This window comes from Chelmon rostratus, chromosome 2 (genome assembly GCF_017976325.1).
Source record: "Chelmon rostratus isolate fCheRos1 chromosome 2, fCheRos1.pri, whole genome shotgun sequence".
NCBI classification, from domain to species: domain Eukaryota; kingdom Metazoa; phylum Chordata; class Actinopteri; order Chaetodontiformes; family Chaetodontidae; genus Chelmon; species Chelmon rostratus.
Window position 1 is genome coordinate 27,809,161 of NC_055659.1, and position 24,664 is coordinate 27,833,824.

At 41.9% G+C, this 24,664-nt stretch overlaps 1 protein-coding gene across 1 annotated transcript; it reads right to left on the reverse strand.

Moving 5' to 3' along the window:
* Positions 1–64: 64 nt before the first annotated feature.
* Positions 65–23,159, reverse strand: nucks1a (nuclear casein kinase and cyclin-dependent kinase substrate 1a). The gene is made up of 8 exons (XM_041962432.1): positions 22,866–23,159; positions 15,360–15,409; positions 14,097–14,187; positions 11,087–11,133; positions 10,822–10,974; positions 7,277–7,426; positions 6,596–6,748; positions 65–3,026 (listed from the first exon to the last, which is right to left on the reverse strand). Exons 1-8 carry the CDS (start codon positions 22,880–22,882, stop codon positions 2,776–2,778), a joined length of 912 nt encoding a protein of 303 aa, XP_041818366.1. The 5' UTR covers positions 22,883–23,159; the 3' UTR covers positions 65–2,775.
* Between the last annotated feature and the right edge of the window lie 1,505 nt (positions 23,160–24,664).

Sequence of the window (24,664 nt, forward strand, 5' to 3'; positions counted from 1 at the left end):
GACTATTGCCGATCATCATGAACCAAAACCACCATGCGCACATTACACAGAGCTCAACGTCACAAAACAAGTAGTTAAATCCGTATAAAAAGTAGGTTGCCTTTATTAGAAGCTGGGAAACCAAAACATTATCAACATCGTCGTTGTTAATACTTTTTTTTTGTAAGACCACAATATTGCCATCACCAGCATCATCGCTTCGCACTTTTTCCACAACATGCAAAAGATTCAAGAGTTCAGCGTTCCTTTTCCACACTACTGACAAAAGCTTCTTCACTTGGTCTCCTGTAGGAATCACAACTTGGCTTACATTTACATTGCCAGTACAACTGAAGGTAGATAGAAAAAAAACATCAAAAACAGTACAACAGAAGAAATCGTAGAATGGATGAAAGAGGAGAAATTCACAGCCTTATGCCATGTGCCCCCTGTGGGATGGAGAGGACCCTCACTCAAGCCCTCAACGCTGTGATCTACAGACAGTATCTGATCCTACTGCAAACAGCTCTCAGAGCTTTAGATTGGTATAAACAAACTTTTTTTTCCTATTTTCTTGTTCATATCCAATCGTCTTAAAACGTCATTAAGGATTGGGTGCCAATTCAGGACCTGAACGTAGAAAAACACACTAACCCGCTGATAAGGACAGTGTAAAACAATTGAATGTGCTTCTGAACCAAGGACTAGGTTCCAGTGTGTCCTGTACACATCCAGGACTGGTTTCTATTGCAGCCTTGGGACGAATCAGGGTTTCTCCTGACAAACGCCTAATAATGAATTTATGTTCCCAAGATCACAATAGCAGCTTTTTCTTATATATTTTTTTCTTTGACATCAAAACACTACTCATCGCAAAAAAGGACAATCTCACAAGTGTTGCACCTGATCTCCGAGTCACTAGTTTTGAGATCGTTTATGGCTTTGGATGGTCTGCTGATCATACAAATTGTTGACTTGTTCTAAGCCTAATTTGCCGCTTGTAGCAAAGACCTAAAACATGAGGACAGGTTACATTCTCAGGCCTCCAACGACGTTATCAGAGCCACTACTGAACTGAACTCAATGAAAATTAAGGCATTAAAAGACAAATGAATGCCGGATATAAACTGAGCTGCTGATCTTTTCTGAGCCTCAGTACTGTATAATTCTGAATTGAAAAAAGTATCTGCTTGTGAAATACTAATGGATGAACCAAAGCTCTAAACAAATGGACATGGATACCAACAGTAACCATTAAGCCGATGGGACTGGGAGAGGGGGAGAAGAGAGTGAATGAAGGACAGGAGTAAATCAGGGAGGGGTGGCTGGGTCCAACCATCAGGCAGAACAGATTGGATAGGGTCAACTTTTTTTCTTTAAAATCAAGATACATTTTATTTCTTTTCTTAAAAAACAAACATTACAAAAAAAAAATCTGAATAGAGAATTAGAACAATGAACCAACAGGAGAAAAAATGACATTCATTTTTTTTAACTCTCAAAAGAAAAAAAAAGAAATATCTCTTCTTGCATTTCTTGAAAATAAAACAAACAGAAAGACTTAGGGGGGTGCCTGGCACAAAGGGTTGAATGCTGAGAAGATGTTATAGCCATGCAGGCAGGTGGGGATCGTGTTTTGAAAGGGGTGGGGGTTGCTTCACGTAGCATGGTGCACCATCAGAAAGCCCAAAAATACACCAAAAACCATTTCACATAGGCAGCTGATGGGCTGAGAGAGAAGAAGCCAGACCCTGTGACAGGAAGTACTCCCACAACCATAAAAATCTAAACAAGTACATAAAATCACACATATGCTGGCTTGAAATGTGTGACAGCTGCGGTCCAGCATGTAGCAAACACTCAGCGGTGACCCGCCACTTCGTCTGTCTACTGAGCACACCTTTACTGGTTTAAACTGATCTTCGAAGCAGCAGCTATGAGTGGAACACTTTCAAAATAACGCACTTTATTTCAGTCTCCACACAGCCACACGACAAGGGTTCAGGGCACCAGCACGGCCTGAAAAAAGCAGGAGAGGGTTTGAAAATAAAACTAAGACGCTGCTTTAAACTGAAAGAACAGTTTCAAAGGTTTTAAAAGAACGACCTAAATAACGCTGCCCTGTTAAAACATGCTCCTGGTTTAAAAGCACAAAGTACCAAAGAGAGGGTAAAAGCTTCAGCCCTGCGTGTGCTGCCTGAACGTTGCTTTGTAAATACAGCGCTTTACTCATGGATACTAAGAAGCTCTGAACGATACTCCCTGTAATCGCAGACCGGTCAGATAAACAGGAAAAAAAATGTGGCCAGTCATGTCAGATCACTGGTTATCCCAGGGGAGGAAAAAAAACACAAACACAAGTGAACTGGTTTGTTCACACCAAGGACGGATGCTCACTAGCACTGAGCTCGTGGAAAGGCAGAGACTTGTCTGAATTTTCACACTTAGATGCAGAATGTAAATGGTGCAGACGGGAGGGTGAGTAAGGCTGAATGCTGTGACTCCGGTGCTGAAAATGAAAAACTCCTTACAAACACCGTGTGGTCACATGAGCACAATGTCTTGGTCGGAGGGGGGGAGAAGCAAAATATGAAAAAACGCACACAAAGTCCAAACCATTGAGCCAGGCCACCAGGAGGAAATAAAAATAAAAACAAGAAAAAGAAAAAGGGGGAAAAAAAACAAAACAAAAAAACAACCCAACAACAACTCTAAACGCAGAGCAACAAAAGAAAACAAAACGTTGAGAAGAGACACAGAGAGACATGGAGGATGGGCTTCAGCAGGTACCATCTTCTAGTCTTCTCCAGAGGGTGCTTCCTCTTCCGAGCCGTCCTCCTCCTCTTCGTCTTCCTCCTCCTCATCTCCTCCTGCGGCCTCCTTCGTCGTCTTGGGGGCGGGGGAGGTCTCTTTCTTCTCTGCCTCCTCCTCCTCTTCCTCCAGGGGACTCTCGGGGTCCTCCTCTTCCTCCTCTTTGGGTGAGCTCTTCTCCAGGGCCTTGGCGCTGGGGCGCCCTTTGCCCTTTCCTTTCATTGGGCTGGGGGTCACTGAGTGGAGAAAAGACAAACCAGTTAGTGGTCATCGGATTATAGTTTAAACTCACAGCTGGCGACTGAACAGCAGAAATAAATGGTTTTAATAATGTCCATCAATGATCTTTTAACATCGCAAAAAATGGTAACAGAATTTGTGTCCATAGTCACACCTCTTCTTTTCAGTATAATCGCTTTGTTAAATATTGATCACACCAGTAACTCAACTCACCCTTCTTCTAAGAGGTAAGGGGGAAACAGCTAATATGGCTCTGCCCAAACATTAAGAATCCACCTGCCAACACCTCTAAAGCTCCCCTTTAAATAAGCATTTCACCACTGGAGAGGTGGTCCTTTAATAAAATGGGGCTGTCAATGCAGTGGAAAGACACAAATGTTTTTGAAATTGCTTCTACATGATCAGAGGAAACAGAAAAGGGGCTGTAGTACTGCCTTTTGCTCGAAAGGTAGAACGCTCGCAACAAACTTAGACGGGAAGTGATCGGCCAAGACACTGCAAGTGAGTGGGCAGGCCTGGGTGCAGGCAACACTGAAGGAAGTTCAGCGTTATTGATTTGAATATACGACCCACACTGTAATGATACAAAGCTGGTTGAACATCGGCAAAGTTTCCCTTTAACACTTCAGATCTCATTTGTTCAAACTGTACTCCAACAGAAATGCAAAAACAACAAACTGACACTTCTTGGCAAACACTAACTAGGTGCAGTGATTTATCTGTCTTATCGCCTCCACGAGTCTGCCAATGAGTGCAGGACAAAAGTACTGGGTGCTGGATAACCTGCATTAGTTACATACACTGCTTAACACACTGAAACCATAGAGTAGATTTTTTTAAGCTCTGTTTGTGTATCGACAAAACAATATTAATTTAATATTAATTCCTGAAAGTTGGAGGTGCTGGTGCAGATCCAGACTACACAGCCTTTCACTGGGCCTGCGAGTGAAAAATAATGTGTGAATTTGAAAATGAGTTCAGACACTGAGGCTGACAAAACACATGGACTCACAGATGAACCTGTTCTCTCCTTCTCAGTAGCAAAGATCCGTTTCCAAAACATTAAGGGACCAACCTCTCACTTTTAGCCAACGCCGACCAACACTTTCACTGGTTAAAAAACGTTACAGATCACAACAGCTGTCGCTAATAAACGATAACTCCCGATTAACTTGATAAAAGAGCAAAATGAAACTGTGGTCTTGTTTGCACATTCTCTGCAGCTGCTGTCTCTGCTCAGCTAAACATCATTTGTGAGGGAAGAACCAATCTGTAGCACAATTTCTCTATTTTTTCTACAGGATCCTAGCTATTGGAGAGTCCTTCAGAAGCCTGGGTTTTGCCTACCAGCTCAGAGGGAAAACTGTGGCATGACTTGCAGATTAGTCATGAGGCTAATGATGCATCCCAAAGCCAACAGAGGAGGCATGGCGAGAGATAGCAGCACATATTTGGGGAACGTGGAGTTTCTAAAACTGCAGTGGGGCCATCAATGGCAACAGTGATGGTAAATACTTGCAACCTCAGCACTGGGGAAGGGGATGAATGCCCGGACACTGCATGTGCCAGAAAATGGACCCGTGCCCAGATCAGGTCAACACAGTGATGTGTGATTTACAATGGTGGGGGTTGCTGCCTTGTTGAGTTCAGTTTTAAGGCCAGGAAGATGTTCGCCGCCGGCGGAGGGGATTCTACAGCACGATTTCATGTTGCCTTGTCATGTAGACATGATGGTGAAGGCAGTCTGTGTCCTCCATAATTATCTCCTAAGTCCAACAGACAACCAGAGCAACACAGAAGGAGAGCAGACAGGGAGACAGCTACAAAGTGTGAGGAACATGGGAGGAATAAGAGGATCCAGGGAGGCATGTGATGTCTGAGAGCTGCCCTGACAATACTTCAACTCCCCTGAAGGAAGCGTGCTGCGGCAGGACAGAAACACAAAGTCATAAGGACACTTTCCCCTCAACAGTTTCAGTTGATTAATTGGACTAGCACATACCACACCAAACACAGGACTAATGGTGAATATATGATGCATTTCTAACAAATATGAACAAATGTATATGACTTCATAACAAATATGCATTTATGTCAATACTGAGATGTCAATGCTGGCCACTGTCCCTTTGGCACCCCCTTACAGGCTGCCATAAAAAAACTGAATAGTTCATCCAACAGTGTTTGCATTTGTTTATTTAATGTTTACTTTGATAATTATATCAATTATGATAAGTGGTAATGATGACAAGGAGAAAAATGCTGTGAACATATCTTAGTATAGGCCTTTACAAATATTCATATTAAATCCAAGGTAGTTATTTTGGATGTCATGTCAATTAATAAAGAATGTGTCAGCCAAAAACTGGATTTTTGTAAATGTTACAGCTTTCCTTTTTGTTTATGGAGACAATCCTATTGTTTTTACTTGTCAAGAGAAAATGAGGAACAAGCACATAAAGCTTCACTTCAAGACGCGACTTATTGCTGAGCTTACATCCAGTTATAGCAGGTCTGAATAGCTAACAACAATTCTAGTCAAGGCTACTCAATGTTTGTACTTAGCAGTTCTTAATAGTGCAATGTCGCGCTGTACAGAATTAATGCTACAAGAGCTTTAGCTTCGTCTGTGGTGACACCTACAAGCCCAGTGGCGCCTTATTTTATACACACACACACGCGCACGCGCACACACACACACACACACACACACACACACACACACACACACACACATATATATATCTTGTCTTGTGTGTGTGTGTGTGTGTATATACATACGTGTATACACACACACACACAATAAGATACATATACATACACACACACACACATATATATATACATATATATATATACATATATATACACACACATACATACACACACGTATACTAATAAATAGCTATAAAAATCTAATGCAATATTCAGTGCTTTATTGTAGAGTCTTCTGAATATGACAGTAGCACTGTATTCGAGTGTGAGCAATGCACTGGTTGGCATCTTAAATTAGCTAGCTAACATAAAATGTAGCCTACTGAAATTATCACTCACATGAGGCTCCACCTGCCAATGAAATCTTTGTCCATGCTGCATCCTTTCTCAGGTTGTAATTTTTTTACTTCAGTCATCAACTTTCTATCATTCATTGACCTTCCCTAGTTTGGTGACCGACAATTTTATGAAGTGTAGTGTTGTAGCAGCCGCTCTGCGAACACTCTGCATACGTTACATGTTCAATGTAGCCACAGCAGTATTTTAGTGTGTTGGTTACATATTTAATAAACACTTGGGTAAATCTAAGTATTGGGTCTGGACCAAAAAAACTAGTTCAGGACTTCCCTTACGCCACTTTTTTTTTTTTTCACAAACTACCTGATCTGCTGCTGGAGGTCATGATTGAAAATGACTTGATAAATTTAAATCAGTGAGACAATTTGAATTAAAAGTTTAACTGGGAGATTCAGACAGAATCAAAAGTCATCACAAACATGCAAGTAGATTTACAACTAAACGGTTTCTCCTTCAAGTCTGAAGCCGCAGCTGCAGAAGGACTGGACCTCACCTGTGGCCTTTAGTCGAGGTTTGGGGCTTTTCTTCTCCTTCTTGTCCGGCCGTCCCCGTCGAATCACCTTCTTGCCTCTCTTCTTGGAGTGACCATAGTCACTGTCATCATCATCCTCCACCATGAAGTCCTCGTCGCTGCCAGACTCGTCGGCTGCACACAGAAACAGAAGGCATAAGAATTTTTGTGGCACAGATACTGTCCATCAGTCAACAGCACGGACACGTTGTGACTACAGCTTCCTGGAGTTCTATCTGCATCCTTGAGTCCAAGTGAATGTTTGCGCCAAATTTAATGCATTGTCTACTTGTGATCTCTCTCTTTTGTTTCCCCTCAGATAGTTTACCTCTAAAGAGGTCAAGTATGCAGGCAAAATGCAAAAAGTTTGAGAAAAGTTGACAGAGATAATCTGAATATTGTGTGACAAAAGCAAACTTTTCTTTCTAAACCCTGCAATCAGAGGGTCCTGACCCCGAGCTTGGAAACAACTGCTCAGAAGAAGAACTTTAGACCTTCAATTCATGTGCAAAAATCTGCTACATGTAGCTGACAGTCTTCTCCTGGTTCATACACAGACAACACATTAGACATTTACTACTGGACAAATGCTTGCTTAAGGTTTATATGTAGCTTACGATGAATTTTGGGGAGGTGTATAGTGCAAAGTGCAGTTGTACATACGGTCCATATAGGATTCCTCTTGGTCTTCGTGCTCCTCATCCTCACTGCCTCCGTCACCCAGCAGGATCTCCCTCTGTTTGGACACTGCCTTGGAGGCCGCCTGGCGCACTGTACGCTTTCGACTCACTTCCCTGTCATCATCACTGTCATCTATGTGAAAAAGTGCACGTTACACAATGATTCACAACATGATGTGTAAAAAAACAATAAGACAACAGGAAACGGAGAGGATTAACCAGGTATATATTTTCTATAAATGTACTTGACTTTGACTGCCTGTGTTCCAGTACATATTTGTGTGGATCTGATACCTCCCCTGGCATAAAACCCAACATAACATAAAATCAAATTAAAAGCACATCATTTTATTTACAGACCAATTTGACTTTATTAGATTAGACTGACTCGTAAAGCTGGATGAGTCTACCTGTTTAAATCAAGAGTTCTTTGATCTTATATAGCATCTCAGGGTTCAGCTGTCTGTCTGAGCTAGATGATCCCACAGCTGAAGGAATTATCCATCATCTATTACCTGCTCTGGAGTGCCTACATTTGACTGAGGCATTTCTCTCTGAAACCGTCTTTAGAGTAAGATAAGGTAGCACTTCTGTCATGTTGGGACGCAAAAGTGAATTAGCAAGTAGGCTTTAGGCCATTTGGCCCATAGGCTTGAGCTCACGGTAGGCAACATAGTGAAAGAGATGGGCGCTAAGTACTGATGGCCAGGGTATATGCCACTCATAGTAAATCCGACAAAAAAGAAAGGTGAAAAAGTAACATTATTTCAGCACACTGGGCAATTTGTATGGAAATCTGGATGTTTGAGGCCTTATCGGCATAACAGTGGCACCACACAGGACTCAGCTAGAGGGAATAGAGGAGAACTCTTACCAGGCCATCACACTGAAAGGAGCAAAACCCAGTGACAACACAAATAACCAGTGGCAGTTTTTCTTCAGTTTGGCTTCAAACTTGAAGGACCATATGTTGAGTGGTATCTCAAAGGGGGTGGTTGCCAGATAAAATTGGGTATAACAAGTTTATTGAGAAGCTGAAGGTGCTTTACGCACAGTACTGGTCTGAGGATTAAGGCTTTCTGGTGGCAGCGGGGAGGTGGTGCTGTCGGAGCGCACCGGAATGACGCTCTGCCACTTTTGTGTGAGGAAGTGAGGAAATATTCATCACTCAAATGTATGTCGTCCAAGAAAGCCAATAAAGACAAATGGTCAAAGTTGTCATATTGACACTGAAGGTGTGTGTTTCATGACGTCAACTAATGCACCAAGTAACATTTAAAGAAAACACTGCACCTTAAAAGAGGCTGGTGGCTGCCAGTAGCCTTTGAGTCGCACAGTGAATTAAATGAATATTTTTCCAGTCTAAGATTACTTAACATTAACTAACTCTCATTCATCATTCACTCTTCTGATGGTTTATTTGTGTTGCAATTGCAAAGAATTTGTAAATTCGGCGTGTAAAACTTGGACAGCTTGTGTTGCATCGACAATGCCTGAAGGAAATGAGTTTACTTAGCCGTGTTTTCATAGCCTGGTCTATTCTGCCTCAAAACAACTTTTCCTCAGAATGGAAGTTACAAATGTGGCTTCATTTGCTTATTGGCACAAGTAAGTAAACTAAATCATTTAAAAAAACACAAGCTGTATTGCTTAATGCCACACAAATTACTACCTACTACATCCATGGTACCGCATAATAATGCATAACTAAATATTCTGCAGACTGCCTCCACCTAATATTGTCAACACGATGAAGCTATTCATACAGTCAGTCACACATGGTTGGCTAATATACGTAAGATATGTAATATATGTTTAGTGTGACCATGGATTTTCCCAGAAGAGCTTGACTTGCACCCCAGACCACGCCTCTCTTCACACCATATCATATTCACACTTCCTGAAACTTGTAACTAACTGCATGTCAACTGTGTTGGTGGCACTTTCCTGCTGTTCTTGTTTCAAACATGTCCATCATGACAAAAGCCTGTGGTGGTTGTCACAATATTCTGATTGTATTCTGGGTGTGCTGGATTACAATGCCTTTAAGCGGACACTACACCACCATGATGCGTAACGAAAAGCCACAGTGAGGCACCGCAGATGGGTTGTGTTTGCTGTGTCGGATATCTGAATCTGAAGTCCCACACTGTCAGGTACGTTGTAATTACTGAGAGCGCACACACTGTGCCCGTGGACGTTAATCATTTATTTGAATGCTGAGGCAGAAATGCAAAAACAGTTATTTTGGTGATGCCTATCACCAAACAGCACGTATGAGACCTTCAGGGAAAAGGGGCAGAGACTTGTATTTAATGAGGACATTGTTGAGACCATCATCTAATCACCACATTGATCACAAAAGATGAGAGGCCGTCAACAGACTCGGCTCAGCAGATGACAGTGATTGATTGATCAGGCTCAGTCAGTGTCGGGGAACGCTGGAGGCAGATGACTCAGTGACCATCAGCTGGGGCTGTGGGAGGAATGAACTCGTCCAAGAGAGCACATGAAGTGCTGCCCGTCAACTACCTCACGTTAGTTTAGACATTCACGTGTCAAAACATGAATATCAACAGCACTAATTCCTCTCATCATTATTTTAGATGGTAGCAGATCACCACAAATGCCTCACTGTTGGAAAACATCCTGTACCTCAGTTCCACCGCAGCTTTAGTATATATTGTCTGGCTGCACAGAACAAAGCCAGCTGAAAAACTGACTCACTTTTATTAGTTAGTTAGTTTATTGGTAATGAGTCAGTTAGGCCAGATACTTTACTTAAATCCTTCAGCCCTAGTGTGAGCTTTAATTGTGTATTGTATTAATGGATTCCTATAAAGCACATACAGTATGAAAACATAACACCCCGTGTACTGTGTATCAAGGTGGATGAACACAGGAAGCAAAACACACTCTACATACAGTAATCCCTCGCTATATCGCGCTTCACTTATCGCGGCTTCGCTGCTTCGCAGATTTTTTTTACAGTGTTTTTTTTTTTACAGCGCTTTGAAGGTGACATGTCCGTTTATAAAAATCTTCTTGCTCAGAAAAAGAAAGAGTGCCGACAACTACCCATAACTATGTTCTTCTCTCGGGCAAAGACTCCTGCGCAGCCTTCAGTAGAAAAAGACGCTACAGCGCAGCGGAGTCAGGACGAAGAGGCACAGCTGGATGGACTGTGAAATACGCGAGTGACAATATTTCCTGTTTTGTATCATAGTTTTTGTTAAAAAAAACGTTAATATTTGCATTTATTAAACGCATTTTAGGCGTGAAAACAAGTTTTGGCGTTTTGTTTCATTCTATAGTACAATATTGCATTGTAAAATAATAGTAAAAATGAAGATATATCTACTTCGCGGATTTCACTTATCGCGGGTTATTTTTGGAATGTAACCCCCGCGATAAACAAGGGATTACTGTACTCCACAAGTTACATGACCACGCGTGAATAAACAGCAGATTTGATGTAGAATTTATTCACCCTGTTCAAACATGATCAGGAAAGAAACTGTATGTTACCTGCAGCCCGTTTTCTCTTCGGCCCCCTCTTGCTGGGCTTCTCCACCTTGGCTTTCTTTGCCTTTTTCCCTCTTTTTTCTTCATAGTCGCTTCCTCCATCTTCATCCTCTTCCTCTCCAAAGTCATTGTCTTCATCATCGCTGCCAAAGTCATCTGCAGCAGCGATACAGAGGGAAGTCAGTGAGGGAGCTGGCTCTCAGCTGTTCACTCTCACAAAGCGGCTGAGCCAAGCTTCTCTAATAAATCAGACAATAGAGCGACTTACCTGCTGAATCATTTTTGGATTTAGAGAGCTTGTCATCAGACTCCTCGCTGGAACAGAGATCAGGACAAAACAAAGTCTTAACAACTAGATTAAAGGAGGCCAGGGGGGGTCATGAACAAGGCACACATTTTCAATCTGCATTTCATTCAAGCAAACAGTCAACAAACAACCAATAGAGGATGGGTACTGAGAGCGGGTCAGATATTTGTACTGATAAGCTCCTGAGCAAAAATGTAAAAGCAGCACTTTTATTTTTGCTCTCATTTTCCATGAGATGCAGTAAACAATCACAGAGGTTTTCTACTCAAGGTGAATTCTCTCAGGTTTGGCACGAACAACTCTGACTCCAAAAAAGTTAGGACACTGTGTGAAACAAAGAATTTGATTAAACTTGCTCATGCTTTTTGACATATACTCCACTGAAAACAGTACAAAGACAACATAACTAATGTTTTATCATCATCATCAACAACTTCACTGATTTCTGCAAATGTATGCTTATTCTGAATTTGATGTCGATAAAATTAACAAAATCGGGAAGGATAAACGTTCTGCTTCTGAAACGCGGTCGGTGGGGTTTGCAGCCAGGCGGAGGAGGGAACAGAAAGAGTCACACAGATGCACCCAGTGTAATCTTGGGGTTAGCTTCATCAGGGGACAGACCAAAAGCTTTTCTCTGTGTTACGTTTGGTTTTAAATTAGAACCTGTAATTGTGCGTTTCTCTGCTGTACAGTTATTCTCTGCCTCTGCCATTTTTCAACCCCAGAGACAAAGCAGATGGTGCAATTTCCTGTCATTCATCATGTGAGCTGTGCAAGGCACGGCATTGGCTGACCATCTGCACCCACCTTAGGAGACACTGCCACAGCGGGTGCTGAGCATCACAACAGACACCCGACTTATCGGTGCGAAATTTGTTGACAACTATTTTTATAACTGATTAGTTGTTGCAGCCCGAGTACTGAAGTTGAAGACAATCTGTAAAGGTGTTCCTGAGATATCGTGTTCATGAGAATGGAACATTGTGTGGACGTACGTATGGACAATGTGACAACATAATGCCCTTGGATCATTCCACAGGTAAACAGGTTGATTGGTAACAGGTGATAGTATCATGATTGGGTATGAATGGAGCATCCTGGAAAGGCTCAGTCGCTCAGGGAGGACGGAGGGAGGTTCACCACTTTGTGAACACATGATTGGATAAAGGATTTTACCTCCTGGGTTCAGGAACCCAGGGAAAAAAAAAACTGTTGTTAGCAAACACAGTTTGTTTCCAAATGATTGCCTTCTGTCTTTAATTACGTTTTACACATCGTCCCAACTTTTCTGAAATCTTGATTGTACATTTGTTTACATGCCTGTCTGTGATTATTTCACCTGATGACTGTGTGGCAGACATAACATACCAACATGCTGACTAGACAGCATGATCATCACACAGGAGTGACTGTGGCAAGATAGATGAACACTATATAAAGGAAGTTTCTCTTGACTCTAAAGCACAGATGCCATCAATTATTGAGAGATTGTGCAATCTGCATGCTAATTTTCCCTTTGCCACGAGCTCTCTTTGCCTAATGTCCCTTTTGCCACCATAAGCTTCCTCCAAAGTTGTTTCACAGCTCCCATTTAGACTTGTCATGTCAAGTGTCTCCATCCAGGTAAAATGCAGATTGAAGACACTTTAATTTACATTTAGTTCCAAATTTTCTCAGTTGGCCAGATCACAGATTTGATTTTGATCATCTTGCTTCTTACGGGTTGCATGGATCAGGCTCAGTGATTGGCCACATGTGCAGATGTGTGAAGGCAGGTGGGGTTTGATCTTTTCTCTAGAGCTCTCTTAAAATCTTCACGCAACTACCTCTGTCACTTTTTGTATGTGCTACTGAGTGCCACATCATTAATGCCTTTGAGGAGAGACTGTCTAAAAATACGCTCCACTATCCCCATTTGTACCCCTCATCATGTCTAACCCCTCTCTGACGACAGGCTAGTTGTCCCGCCTTTCAGTGTGGCCATTTAAAAGTGTATAAACACTGTATTTAGACATGGTACTATAACAATTGGTACAAACTAGTTTGTACCATGTATATCCCTCCAAATCTCCAGGTCGACCTGACCAACAGAGGCAGATCAACCTGAAGAATAGCACCACTGATGAAGCTCTGACAACTCACTGATAAACTCATTGCATTTCCTATATCCTCCCCACTATAAGAAGCATCCCATAAACACAGAGACTTTTAGTCGCCAGTACACACAGTCCAGTTTGGCCGTGGAGGACACAGCTAAGGGGAGGAGACCGTTACGGGTCACCCATGGTCGGTCCTGCTACCAGCTGCTGACAGGACCACAGCGGCGCAGCTCGACCATCCCATACACTGTACATCCCCTGCTGTGAGGCAGCAGTGGAAACACATATCATCACAGCTTGGTACAGTGTAGCTAAAGCTGGCCTTTTCCGGCCCATAGAAAACCTACAAGATTTTAGAGAGGTAGTACATCACAAGCTGCATCCATGATGAATTGAATACAGCTCTCCTCCCTCCCCCACAGTTTCCTCCAGCTGAGTTTCTTTCTCTCGACTCTCCTCCAGCTCACTCATCAGCCCTGCTCTGCCTGACACACTGCTACAGCACACCTGGTCGCCTTCCCTCCTAAACATGCATTTGATCAGCTACCTATTTCCTCTTCTCTCGCCCCCATAAAGGCTTGCGTCTACCCCCCAGCCGTATTGCATGTGTACTACTAAATCCTGGCGTCTTAACATTTCCACCCTGCTCATATAGAAGCTGTGCTTCTCAAGGACGAATATTCTGCTCCTCTCTGAATCAATGTGCTGAAGCACTTAAACCACACATGGCACAAAAGTGATTTATCAGTGAAACACAAGCAAATGTGACATGAATTCAAGAGAAGAAGCCACTAATTGACAAATGTATGAATGCACTGAACACACTGTTGAAAGCTGTTAGACCCTGTCAGTCTATAGAGAGGGCTCACCTGTCATCCTGTGAGTTCTTTGAGCGCTTGTGCTTGGGCTCACGAGGGGCTGTGCGCACCTTCTTAGGCTTACTGTCACCATACTCCTCATCTACAGAGAAAGGACAAGGTTTTAGTCTTTCACTCCCATCCACCCACACACAAGGACACATTCTTATTCACTGTTGGTCACACAGACCAATACTTTTTTGTCCATGTCACACTCTCTGTACCTCTTTAGCTGCTTCTCATATGCTGATACCTGGAAGTCCTCTATGAGGCACACTCGGGGTGTGTGTGTGTGTGTGTGTGTGTGCAATAGTTATACAACACTGCATTTGCCCAACATGAAGAGGTGATCCATTACATATACTCAAAAGCATCTGATTTACTCTGATATTGCATTACTGAACAAAAACGACTGAAGGCTTTGCTAGGGGCCTCCTGATGCCATGATGCCATCCCAAATAATCAAACTGACAGACACTGCCTCCCTAGAGTGGTCAGCTTGCTAGCTAGAGTAAAAAACAATCAATAAATAAAGTAGCTTATTCTTTCATGTCAAAATAAATAAATATTGAGTTGTTTAAATTCTACATGTTGTTACAGGTTTTAGACTTCCAACTCATCTGGTATAATCTATCAATTCTAGTATTATTGTATTAATACGGCTGACACAAGCATCAGTGCATTTTCCCTCACAGGACTGGTCAATATGACAGCGTGTACCACAACAAGATGTAATTAGTATTTGGTGAGAGATTCTGCCATATTGCTCACACTTAGGTAGCTATCCCTTAAATACTTCATCTCTGGATGTTTTAGACCATTGTGGTCTTTATGGTAATGTTGGATTTTTACCTTTAGCATCAGTGGAATGAGCTGCCTTCATTGGTCAAGTATTTAATTTTATTCAGCCAAAACAGACATTACAGTTTGTTTATTTGATTCATTAATATTTCTTCAACTGATTTTTTAACAGAAGTGCAGAAATCTCCTTCGATGGAGGCATGGCACACAAAAAGGTGAAGCCCAGACTTTGATTGTCATCCCGTTGGACTCAACAAGGACTTTTCATGTTGGACAATTTTTCATGAATAAACAAATGAGTAAGTATCATTTGTTTAGGTGCTGTTATCTAGTTTTAGGACTAAAGGGTTCACGAACTTTCTAGCGGCACTGTAGATGGATATCATGATGTAGAATATTAAAAGGTAACAGGCTCCGTATCCCACATCTTCACTACAGTCTATATTAAAACACATCATCTTAGAGCTTTCTTACCTGCATCATCAGACTCGTTGAATTGTGAGTAGTTCACCACTTTCCTGTTCCTGTGAAGAAATACACACACACACAAATACACTGCGTCAGATTACATTTACACAGGACGAAATTACATCACTGCTCACACCTGATATTAGACATGTCAATGGATGCTGGGTGCTGGGCAACAAAGCTATTGCACGTTATGTCCAGCAATTCTACAGGCAGGTTGGTTGGTCTGAGAAGCCACGAACAGCCTCCAGCTGGGGGCACTGAACTGGACACTGGTCTACCTTCTACAGTTTCCAGGGCTAATTTGGCAAAGTGTATGAGGGAAGCCTCAGGTAACAGCAGCCAGCTATAGTTCAGGTGACACACAACTCTAGAAGCTGCGTTGGTGCAAGTTAAACTATCAGAAAAATAACCCTCACCCTACTTATGTGAATAAAACCTTTCAAGTACAATTTAAAGTAATTTACATAGATCAGAAATGCAGATTAGCCCTAAAAATATTGTTCTTCTGACACACAGTGCTCAAAAAACTCAATCGCTTGACACACATGTATCTGGTGCAGTGATCGCTCTGAACAACTGTAGGCATCTTTGGATCCTAACCACGTTAAAAACCATGCTGGAGCAGCGTGTGTGTGTGTGTGGTGGGATGGCAGTGGCAAGGGTAATGGCACCACAAACTCTAACAAGTAGTTAGATTACAACACACACGCACGCACGCACACACAGTAAAATCCTCAGACATGTGCAACAGCAGTCACTGATGTGCCCAAGAAGTTTTCCAGACATCACTGTTCATATCTCCTCTTTTTCCAACCAGCTTCTTTACAGCGAGTCACAAAACTGTGGAACGGATGCTGTGTAAATCTGATGGTACTGCGGGGGATCCACTTGCAATGCAGGAAGTCTCCGTAATGGTCAGTCTGGTACAGTGTGTTATGACAACTTTCTGGAAGTCTATGATCCCTGTGTAGTTTTCATTTAGGGCTATGATTCATTAGCACTTCTGAATGTGCATCAACCCTTTTGCCAAAAAAGTGAGGATCGGATGCTTTTCTGTGTCGTACATTATCGTAAACGGAATACGCTGTAGTGCTTTGAACAGCCATTTCGGGCTTTTTTCACTATTTTCTCACATTTATATATTCTACACAAGATTTACATTGTTGGCCCACTTAGACAGAAAAGCATGGGAAAATAGGGATCATGAACACAGCCACTATTTGTCTGTAATCATTTCTCCTGTTTGTCTGGGACACTGAAATCTTCCAATTGGAACAGCACCAGGCTCTTCTAATGGAAACACTTATACACAACACATCAAACCTTTTGGAAAATGTTTTTATTCAGTAACAAACAACAATACTATACAATAGCAGAATCCTTCAAAATTCACGCCTGGCTGAAAATAAAACAGTCCTTCCCCAGTCATGCTCAGCTGCTGCAGTGTTACCACAGCATGGCACGGCACGGCTCTACTCACTCATATTGTTTTCTGTTGTTGTAGTTGTGGCTAGTACCTGGTACTTTTTATTGACATCACCTTTGTGAAGGTGGCAAGCGAGCTGAGCTGATACTCACTGGAGCTAGAACACTGCAGAGCACTGATTGGTTGGAGAATCATCACTAGCGCGTCTCGTCATCTGGACTTCCCAAGCTCTTTTTTTTTTAGCAGTCCATTGTCTTGCTGCATTCGGCCGTTTCTAAAACACAGTTTGCCTCCTTGCTGTGACAAACAAATGTTTTAAAAGGCTCTTGCAATATTTTATTTAAAAAGCTGTGTTTTAACATTGCAGAGGCTGTGTCGGTTTTAAAAGCAGTTTTCAATGTGTCAATCTTTCCAAAAATCTGCTTCAATATTTTATAAAGCTTTGTCAATATTTTAAGGCCCGTGCCGAGTGTCTAGACACTAAGGCCTTCCACTTCCATAGTCCTCCACTGGTTTTCACAGCATCACTGCATACAAGGAAAAGGAACGAACACACACAACATAAATATGTATGCAATCATTTGTTTGTTAATAAACTGTGTTCCATTTTACATTTTTCACTGTGCTTCTAAATTCTTTGTGTGCTCTTAAATTTTTTAGGAGTGCACAAACAAACAAAGTTAGTGTAGAGCCCTCAAAATTATAAGGCGGAGAGCTGGGGAAGTGATTCTTTCTTCATGATGAGGGGAGGATAGGGGGATGCTTACACTACCTGGAATACCGAACAGACTTAGAATAAAACGTGAGACTTTAAAATAACACCATTCACATATGAAATTCAACTTGAAATCTATTCTGAAATTTATTCTGACCCTTATGTTTCTGAGATCCCAATGACAAAACAAAGTGTGATAACGTTTTGCAAAAAATAACACAGAGTACCCTCTCTTAGGATGAGACCAATGATTTAGGGACCCTCCATTATTCTGACTGAACTAACGGACGCTCTTATGGGGATGAAATGTGGTAAATCACTGGCATGGGATGGTATTCCCCCAGAATTTTATTCCATTTTTTTGGGATCTGTTAAGTTGGGTTCTACTGGATATGATTAACTGTTCTATTAATTAATAAAGTAAATCCATCTGTACTACCTAAACCCAGCAAGGACCCTACTCCGTATAGTAATTACAGACCCCTCTCCATCCTTACAACCAAGATCAAAGCACTTGCTCGCATCTTGGCATCTAGTCCTGAACCTTACATGACCAAATTAGTTTACTGTGAAGAGACAATATGTGCTCATTTCTGCATATCAATTGTGCTGCAAAAGATAAATCTCCAAGCACTGTTCTTAGCCTGGATGCAGAAAAAACACTTCATAGGCCTGTATGAGATTATTTGTAGGTAAGTGATAAGTAATGAAACTATTTTGATAGGTGCCCAAATTAAAGAAAATGACTCAACTACCCTATAAAAACACTACAACCATAATTCTTACTGGTATAAGAATTATATGCTCTTGTTGTCGAGGCTGCCCCAATAGTTGGACTTGTACAAATTACTTCCTGCATCATGATTTTTTTCTACATCTTCAACAGATCACCACTGTTGAAGACATACAGTGTTCCATGGAAGGAACGACTGAAAACACATCACCTGCATCACCACAAGGTCAAACAAAAGGATTAGTATTAAACTGTATTGGCTGTTTTCTGTATCTTCTTGTAAACCTCTGTATATTGAACCTTGAGCACCTGATGGAGAATGTGCCATTCATCTGGGATGAGATGGGGCAGGATATTATACCAAGGCCAAGGCCGTGGATGCCCTTGGGTGTCCAGTGTCTTGCACAAGGACACTTAAAACATGCAGACTGGCAATCAAACCACCAACCTTTGAGAACGACCCACTCTACCTCCTGAGCCACAGCCGCCCACATCTTTTTCAATTAACAGGTGTGCTTTGTTAAAAGTTAGTTAGAATTTCTTGCCTTCTTAATGCGTTTGAGACCATTACTTGTATTCTGCAAAAGTAGTGTTGTTATACAGTAAACCCCTATTCACCAACTACATTACCACATTACGACAAGAACCGCTCAACTAAGTAAAGAGAGGCACCAATGCATCATTAATTCAAGGTATGAACTCCTGTCAATCTGGAAAATTTGAAGAACTTTGTATGTATCTTCAGTGCAGTCGCAGAAGCCATCAAGCACTATGATGTAACTAGATCTCATGAGGACTCCCCCAGTAAAGGAAGGCCATGAACTACTCTGCTGCAGAGAAACAGTTCATTATAGTAACCAGCCTCAGAAATAGTCAATTAACACCACATCTGATTAGAGCCCATATAAATGATTCACAGAGCTGAAGTAGCAGACACATCTCAACATAACTGTTCAGAGGAGACTGTGGGAATCAGGCCTTCGCTTAGTTTGAGAAACACAAAGGATGGAGATTAGATGAGCAGAAATCTGTACCTGGGACTGATCAGTCCAAATTTCAGGTTTCTGGTTCCAACCAGCATGGTATCTGCATGCGTGGTTCCCACCATCATACATGGAGAAGGTGTGATGGCCTGGGGAGGCTTTGCTGGTGACATTATTGGCAATTCAAAGCACACTTAACCACACCAATCTACAGTGACGTGCCATCTCATCAAGGGCTGTCACAATTGGCCAAATATGATGTTTGCATTGTCCTTCAAAAAAAAAAAAAAAAAAAAAAATATGCGCAGCATCAGTTTACATCCACTGACAGAGGATGACTGGCTCATGACTGGCTCAGATTGTTAATGTTTTGTATTGTATTGTAAGTGACAACATTATGGAAAGGATCCCTACAGAAATACCTTTTTGTTAAAGAGTAAGTCCTATAAAGTAATAAAACTCAACAAAACCTTCTTGGTTCTTCTTTCCACTACTGTAACAATGATCACTGATTCTGGATTGGTTGAAATAAACTCTTAATTACTCTTAATAATGAACTGAGAGAGTAGCCAGCGAGTGAGGGCAGATATCAAAGAAGCAGCAAAAACAACATAAGGAGCAGAATATTTACACATCTAACTCAGGAATTATTTTCACGTGATGTTAAGACAGGAGAGACTTAAATATGATGGACTTCAACAGGTTTGGCAGGTTAAAAAAAAAAAGTAAATTCTGGTTTTGTGACTCCTGCCTCTCATGCAGTGCATTCAGTGCAACTGCTGCAGCAGAATATTTGTTGACAGCCCTAGTCACATCTGATTTTTGGTTTGTGGGACCATTATTTGCTTTTCAACAGGGTGATGACCCAAAACACACCTCCAGGGTGTGAGGGCTATCTGACCACAAAGCAGAGTGAAGGAGAGTGCTGTCACCCAACTTAAACCCAACTGAGATGGTTTGAGATGAGTTGGACCACAGAATGAAGGAAAAGCAGTCAACAAGTGCTCAGCATACAGTGTTTCCTCTAGGTTGACTGCTTTCTGGTTGTGGCGGCAAGTGGGCTTCCAACTATCACCACACCAAATTCCCAAATTTTACCACTACAATCCTAAATACACCACACAACACAACAAAATACATCACAAAATACAACTCCCATTAATTTCTTCTCCCAAAACAGTGGGGGAGAACACTAAGCAAAAATCCCAGGCGTTGACTTTTCATTCAAACAAAATTATGATTGGTGTGTTAACTCTATGCCAAATTAATCAGAGCACACAAGGCCGAATTTCCACCTAAATTACCATGTAAGCAGTTGCTGACAAGTGATGTAGTGTTGTGATGTGTGAACGGCTGTTTTTTTTTTAAGGAGGCTGGTGCGGTGGGTGTTACACAACAAATGGAAAACTCTTATATATGTGTGCTAATAATTTTACTTTGAACTGCTTTACAAAGCAGGATTCACCTCAAAACTGAAGCTCAAGGATGGATCAATACCCACTTCAAACTTAGAACCTGTAACTTTTGCCATTTCTATGTTGCTTTATTGTTTATTCTGCTGGTTAGCCTGTTGAATGTGGCATTAGCATGTTTCACGGCTATGTGGCTAGTAGCATCTATTGTAGACCCACACACTGAAGGAATGTTGGCATATTTAATAGTGAGAGACAGTCAAGAGAAACTGTGTGAACTTTTTTTATTGAACTTTTTTGTGTGTAGCAAACAATTTTTGGGGGTAGTTCGGTGCAGTACTTGATAGACATGGCCCACAGTACAATGACTGTTGTACTTGTATAATATACTTTGGGTTTTCTGCCAAATAAATGCTGTTGAGACGCTTAATCCTACCACCTCTATAGTGAATGACATTGCATTTACGAATTAACCATCATTACGGGGAAGGTTAGTCCTCCCAAAACACATGGAGGCCTGCACCTCATTGTCATTCCAGTGAAAAGGGGCAGAATCATATTTTGAGTGGAGTATCCCTTTTATTTTTGTAATACTGTTGTATGAAACCATCAATGTAGAAAACAAACAAAGAATTTTGTGATATAAATTCTAGGTCCTGTTGCTCACCCCCGTATGGATGGGCTAACCCTGCCCTCTGTGGAACATGAGAACAGACAATATTGAAGATTTTGTGAAATTTTAGCAGTGCCCCTCATTCAGCTGCAGAATGAATATTGGGGAAACAACCGTAGCATCTTTCATCACGTCAACAGTTTCCCGGGAAACGACAGAGTTTGACTCATTTCAGAGCAGCGCTGCACAGAGGCCCCGACAAACACAAATCATTGATTTCCGAATGAACGGCTATTTGGTGTTATTTTTAGTTTTGCATGATTATTTTGGCCTGGTGGGAGTTCCCATTGGCCTGGCATCTCGCCAATTATAGGGGAAACACCAGCATATATGGGTACTCCTTCAAGGCTGCTGTAAAAGCTTTCTAGGTGACCAACTCATGAAGCTAGATGAGAGAATGCCAATCGTGGCTGAAATCTATCAAAATAACTGATTTTTCTTTTACACTTTTTTGCTCCCTCTATGTGTTATTTGACAGTTTTTTGTCTTCAGTATCAATCTATGATATGAAAAGTAATAAAGACAACTATTTAACATTGAAAAGGTGTGCCCAAAGTAAATATAAACTCAGTTTTCTCTCAGAGAAAGGACAAATAGCTCAGAATGAAATGTTCCATTCAGACGCCACAAATGCCGCACTCAGATGCGCAGACACCGCGAGATTTCAAAACCCAACTTTACATTAGATGTGATGTCATTTAAAGACGTCTCATCACGTTATCGGACGCTTTAATTTGAATTAAAAGGGCTTGGAGACACCTCATGCGCTATGATCACAGTGGGGCTCTTGCATTGTGGGGGTGTGGTGACTTTTTGTAGTTCTCCGCCTTCCTCTGACATCAGCCAGCAGTGGTAATTTACTGCCAGCGCTGAAAATGTAGATCCGCTCTCCCTATCCTCTTTCTACCCGACGACGACATTTTTGTTGACCAATAAACGATTTTCGATTGTTCTGAAACGACAAAAATGCCTCCATGCAACGAAATGCGATATAAAGGGGACGATAGCACAGACGCGGCTGGTCTGCGCGGTAACACGATCAAATCCCGAGGCCGAACACCACCTCCTCCGGTCGGTTTTTTTTTCAGTTTTGGTGGGGGGGTTTTAGCGTTTTAGAGCCTCCCCTGGATGAATGGGTAGCCATATTCTCATTCTCAGTCAGAGAGGGGAAAAATATTATGAGGCCTGGCATAAGTGAGTCGTAAAACGTCGCTGGTTAAATCACACTGCCTAATTTTCCGCTTGGCCTACATAGCAGCAACAATGCAAACCACGGATCCGTTTAAAAGCATGATAGACACGACACAGCGGCGGGCTGCGCGTATCTCCACAAGACATGGCGAACAGTCCACACCGCTGGGATCCATGTTAGAAAGAGAGGGTGCACACACGCGAGGGGAAACACACACGCACACACACACACATTCCCATTATTTTTTCATGAAATAAACAAATTCCCAGCTCATAAAACACAGCGTGGTCGAGACGTGCATGTTATCTGCGATGCCTGCCAGCACGGCGTCGTTATTAACTTACGGAGAGCAGAGGACAGATTTAGCACACCTACCTCACTGGTCTTGACATTTTGCAGGAATACTGTAGAGGTTAAGGATGTAAGAAAGGGGGGAGACGAAAAAGCACAGGGGAAAAAAAAGAAATATAGATTCCCGCTCTGCAAAACACCGAGGGGAGCGAGGTTGACGCACAACTCCACCGTCCGAGCTAGCGCGTGAAAATAAAAGTACGGCAGCGGCTTGTCCTCCACACGCAAATATTCTTAATTTTTTTTACCTTCAGCTACTCAAAATGGTGAATAAAACAAACTGAAACTGCAGCCTCTGTGCAACCAAACCCCGCGGCCTTGAGGGGTGGGTCGTCGACGACAAGCACCGCCCCTACGGTGCCCTGAGAGGAGCAGCGCGGCACTCTGCTGCTCCCATTGGCTGATTTGAACGATGGATTTCCTTCGTATTGGATACTTTAGCTGCTCGTGAGAACATTTTTAGCATAGAGTTCCCCGCCTTCGTTAGCAGGCTCGGTTGGATTAGCACTGTTAAGAAAACAAAAAGAGGCCCTCAGGTTGGATGCAAACATTGAATTCAATGTGGGTCCCAAAAGACCATAAAGCAATATTGCAATTATAGGTTACAACGTGCACAAACATCATCTATATGTAATGATAGAATGTAGTACTTTTCACTGATCAGATTGACTGCTACATTGCTGATACTGAGACTAACCTTCTACTGTTTCACCTGGCAGACTGCTGCAGCATGAGATGCAGGTAGCAAGCAGTTGCGTCCATAGCATTACAGCTGCAGAGCCTATAATATTACAGTTATAGGTCACTGACAGATTTAATTCAATTAGGCCTGTCTTTTTTAATCTCTAGACTGTAATGAGAGTCTATAACTAAATTTCACAGTGTCAAATCAAAGCAAAAAAACAAAAAAACAATAAAAAAAAATGCTGCTCCCATATCTTAAATCACTTTAAAGGGACAGTTCACCCCAAATTTTAAAATATTTCTCCCCTGACCTGTAGTCTTGTTTATCCATCTAGACTGTTTTTATGTGAGGTACAGAGTTCTGGAGATATCGCCTTGTAGAGAAATCTGCCTTTTCTTCAGGATAATGGAACTAGATGGCTTGTGTTGCTCAGAGCAGCAAACGAATACATTTGAAAAACTCAACAGCGATGTCTTCTTCCAGAAATAATGACCCAGTTACTCAAGATAATCTACAGAAATTGTTGTGAGTAGTTTCATTCAGGAAGTGTTTTCTTTTTACCAAACTACATCCAGCAGCTGTATCACTGCACAGACAGAAGCATGCATCTACTCACTGACCAGAGGCTCGCCCTCGTCACAGTGCAAAAATGTAAACATTAATGAGTTAATGACACAACGGCTGAGCAGTACCGTTAACTAGCAGTATAGGTTAGAAAGTAGTCTCCACAAGCTAGCAATTTCAGACTAAGGTTAAAGTAGTACATGCATGCTTCCTTCTGCTCAGTGATATTGTTGGCGGGTGTAGTTCAGTAGAAAGAATATAGTTCCCACATGAAGCTACTCACAAGGTCTGTGGATTACCTTGAGTAACTCAGTCATGATCGTAAGGAAAGAAACATTACTGCTGAATTTTTCCAAATGAATTTTTTTTTGGTGCTTTGAGCAGCACAAGCCGAGCGCCATCTAGTTCCAGCATTCGAGAGAAGGCAGACATCGCTACAGCCGATAGCTCCAGAACTCAGAAAATCACACCAACACAATCTAGCGCCAGAGGAAAGGGGAAAAAACAGAATTTAGTCTCCGGTTGAACTGCCCCCTTGCTTTTAGTTGGTCTGAATGGGTCGCCGTGTACAGTC

Bases quoted from the DNA above. Each gene is read 5' to 3' on its own strand.
- nucks1a (XM_041962432.1), bottom strand. The intron at 11,134-14,096 runs GTGAGCCCTCTC...TCTCTGTTCCAG, and splicing joins AAGAACTCACAGGATGACAG to CGAGGAGTCTGATGACAAGC. The intron at 10,975-11,086 runs GTAAGTCGCTCT...TCGCTGCTGCAG, and splicing joins ATCCAAAAATGATTCAGCAG to ATGACTTTGGCAGCGATGAT.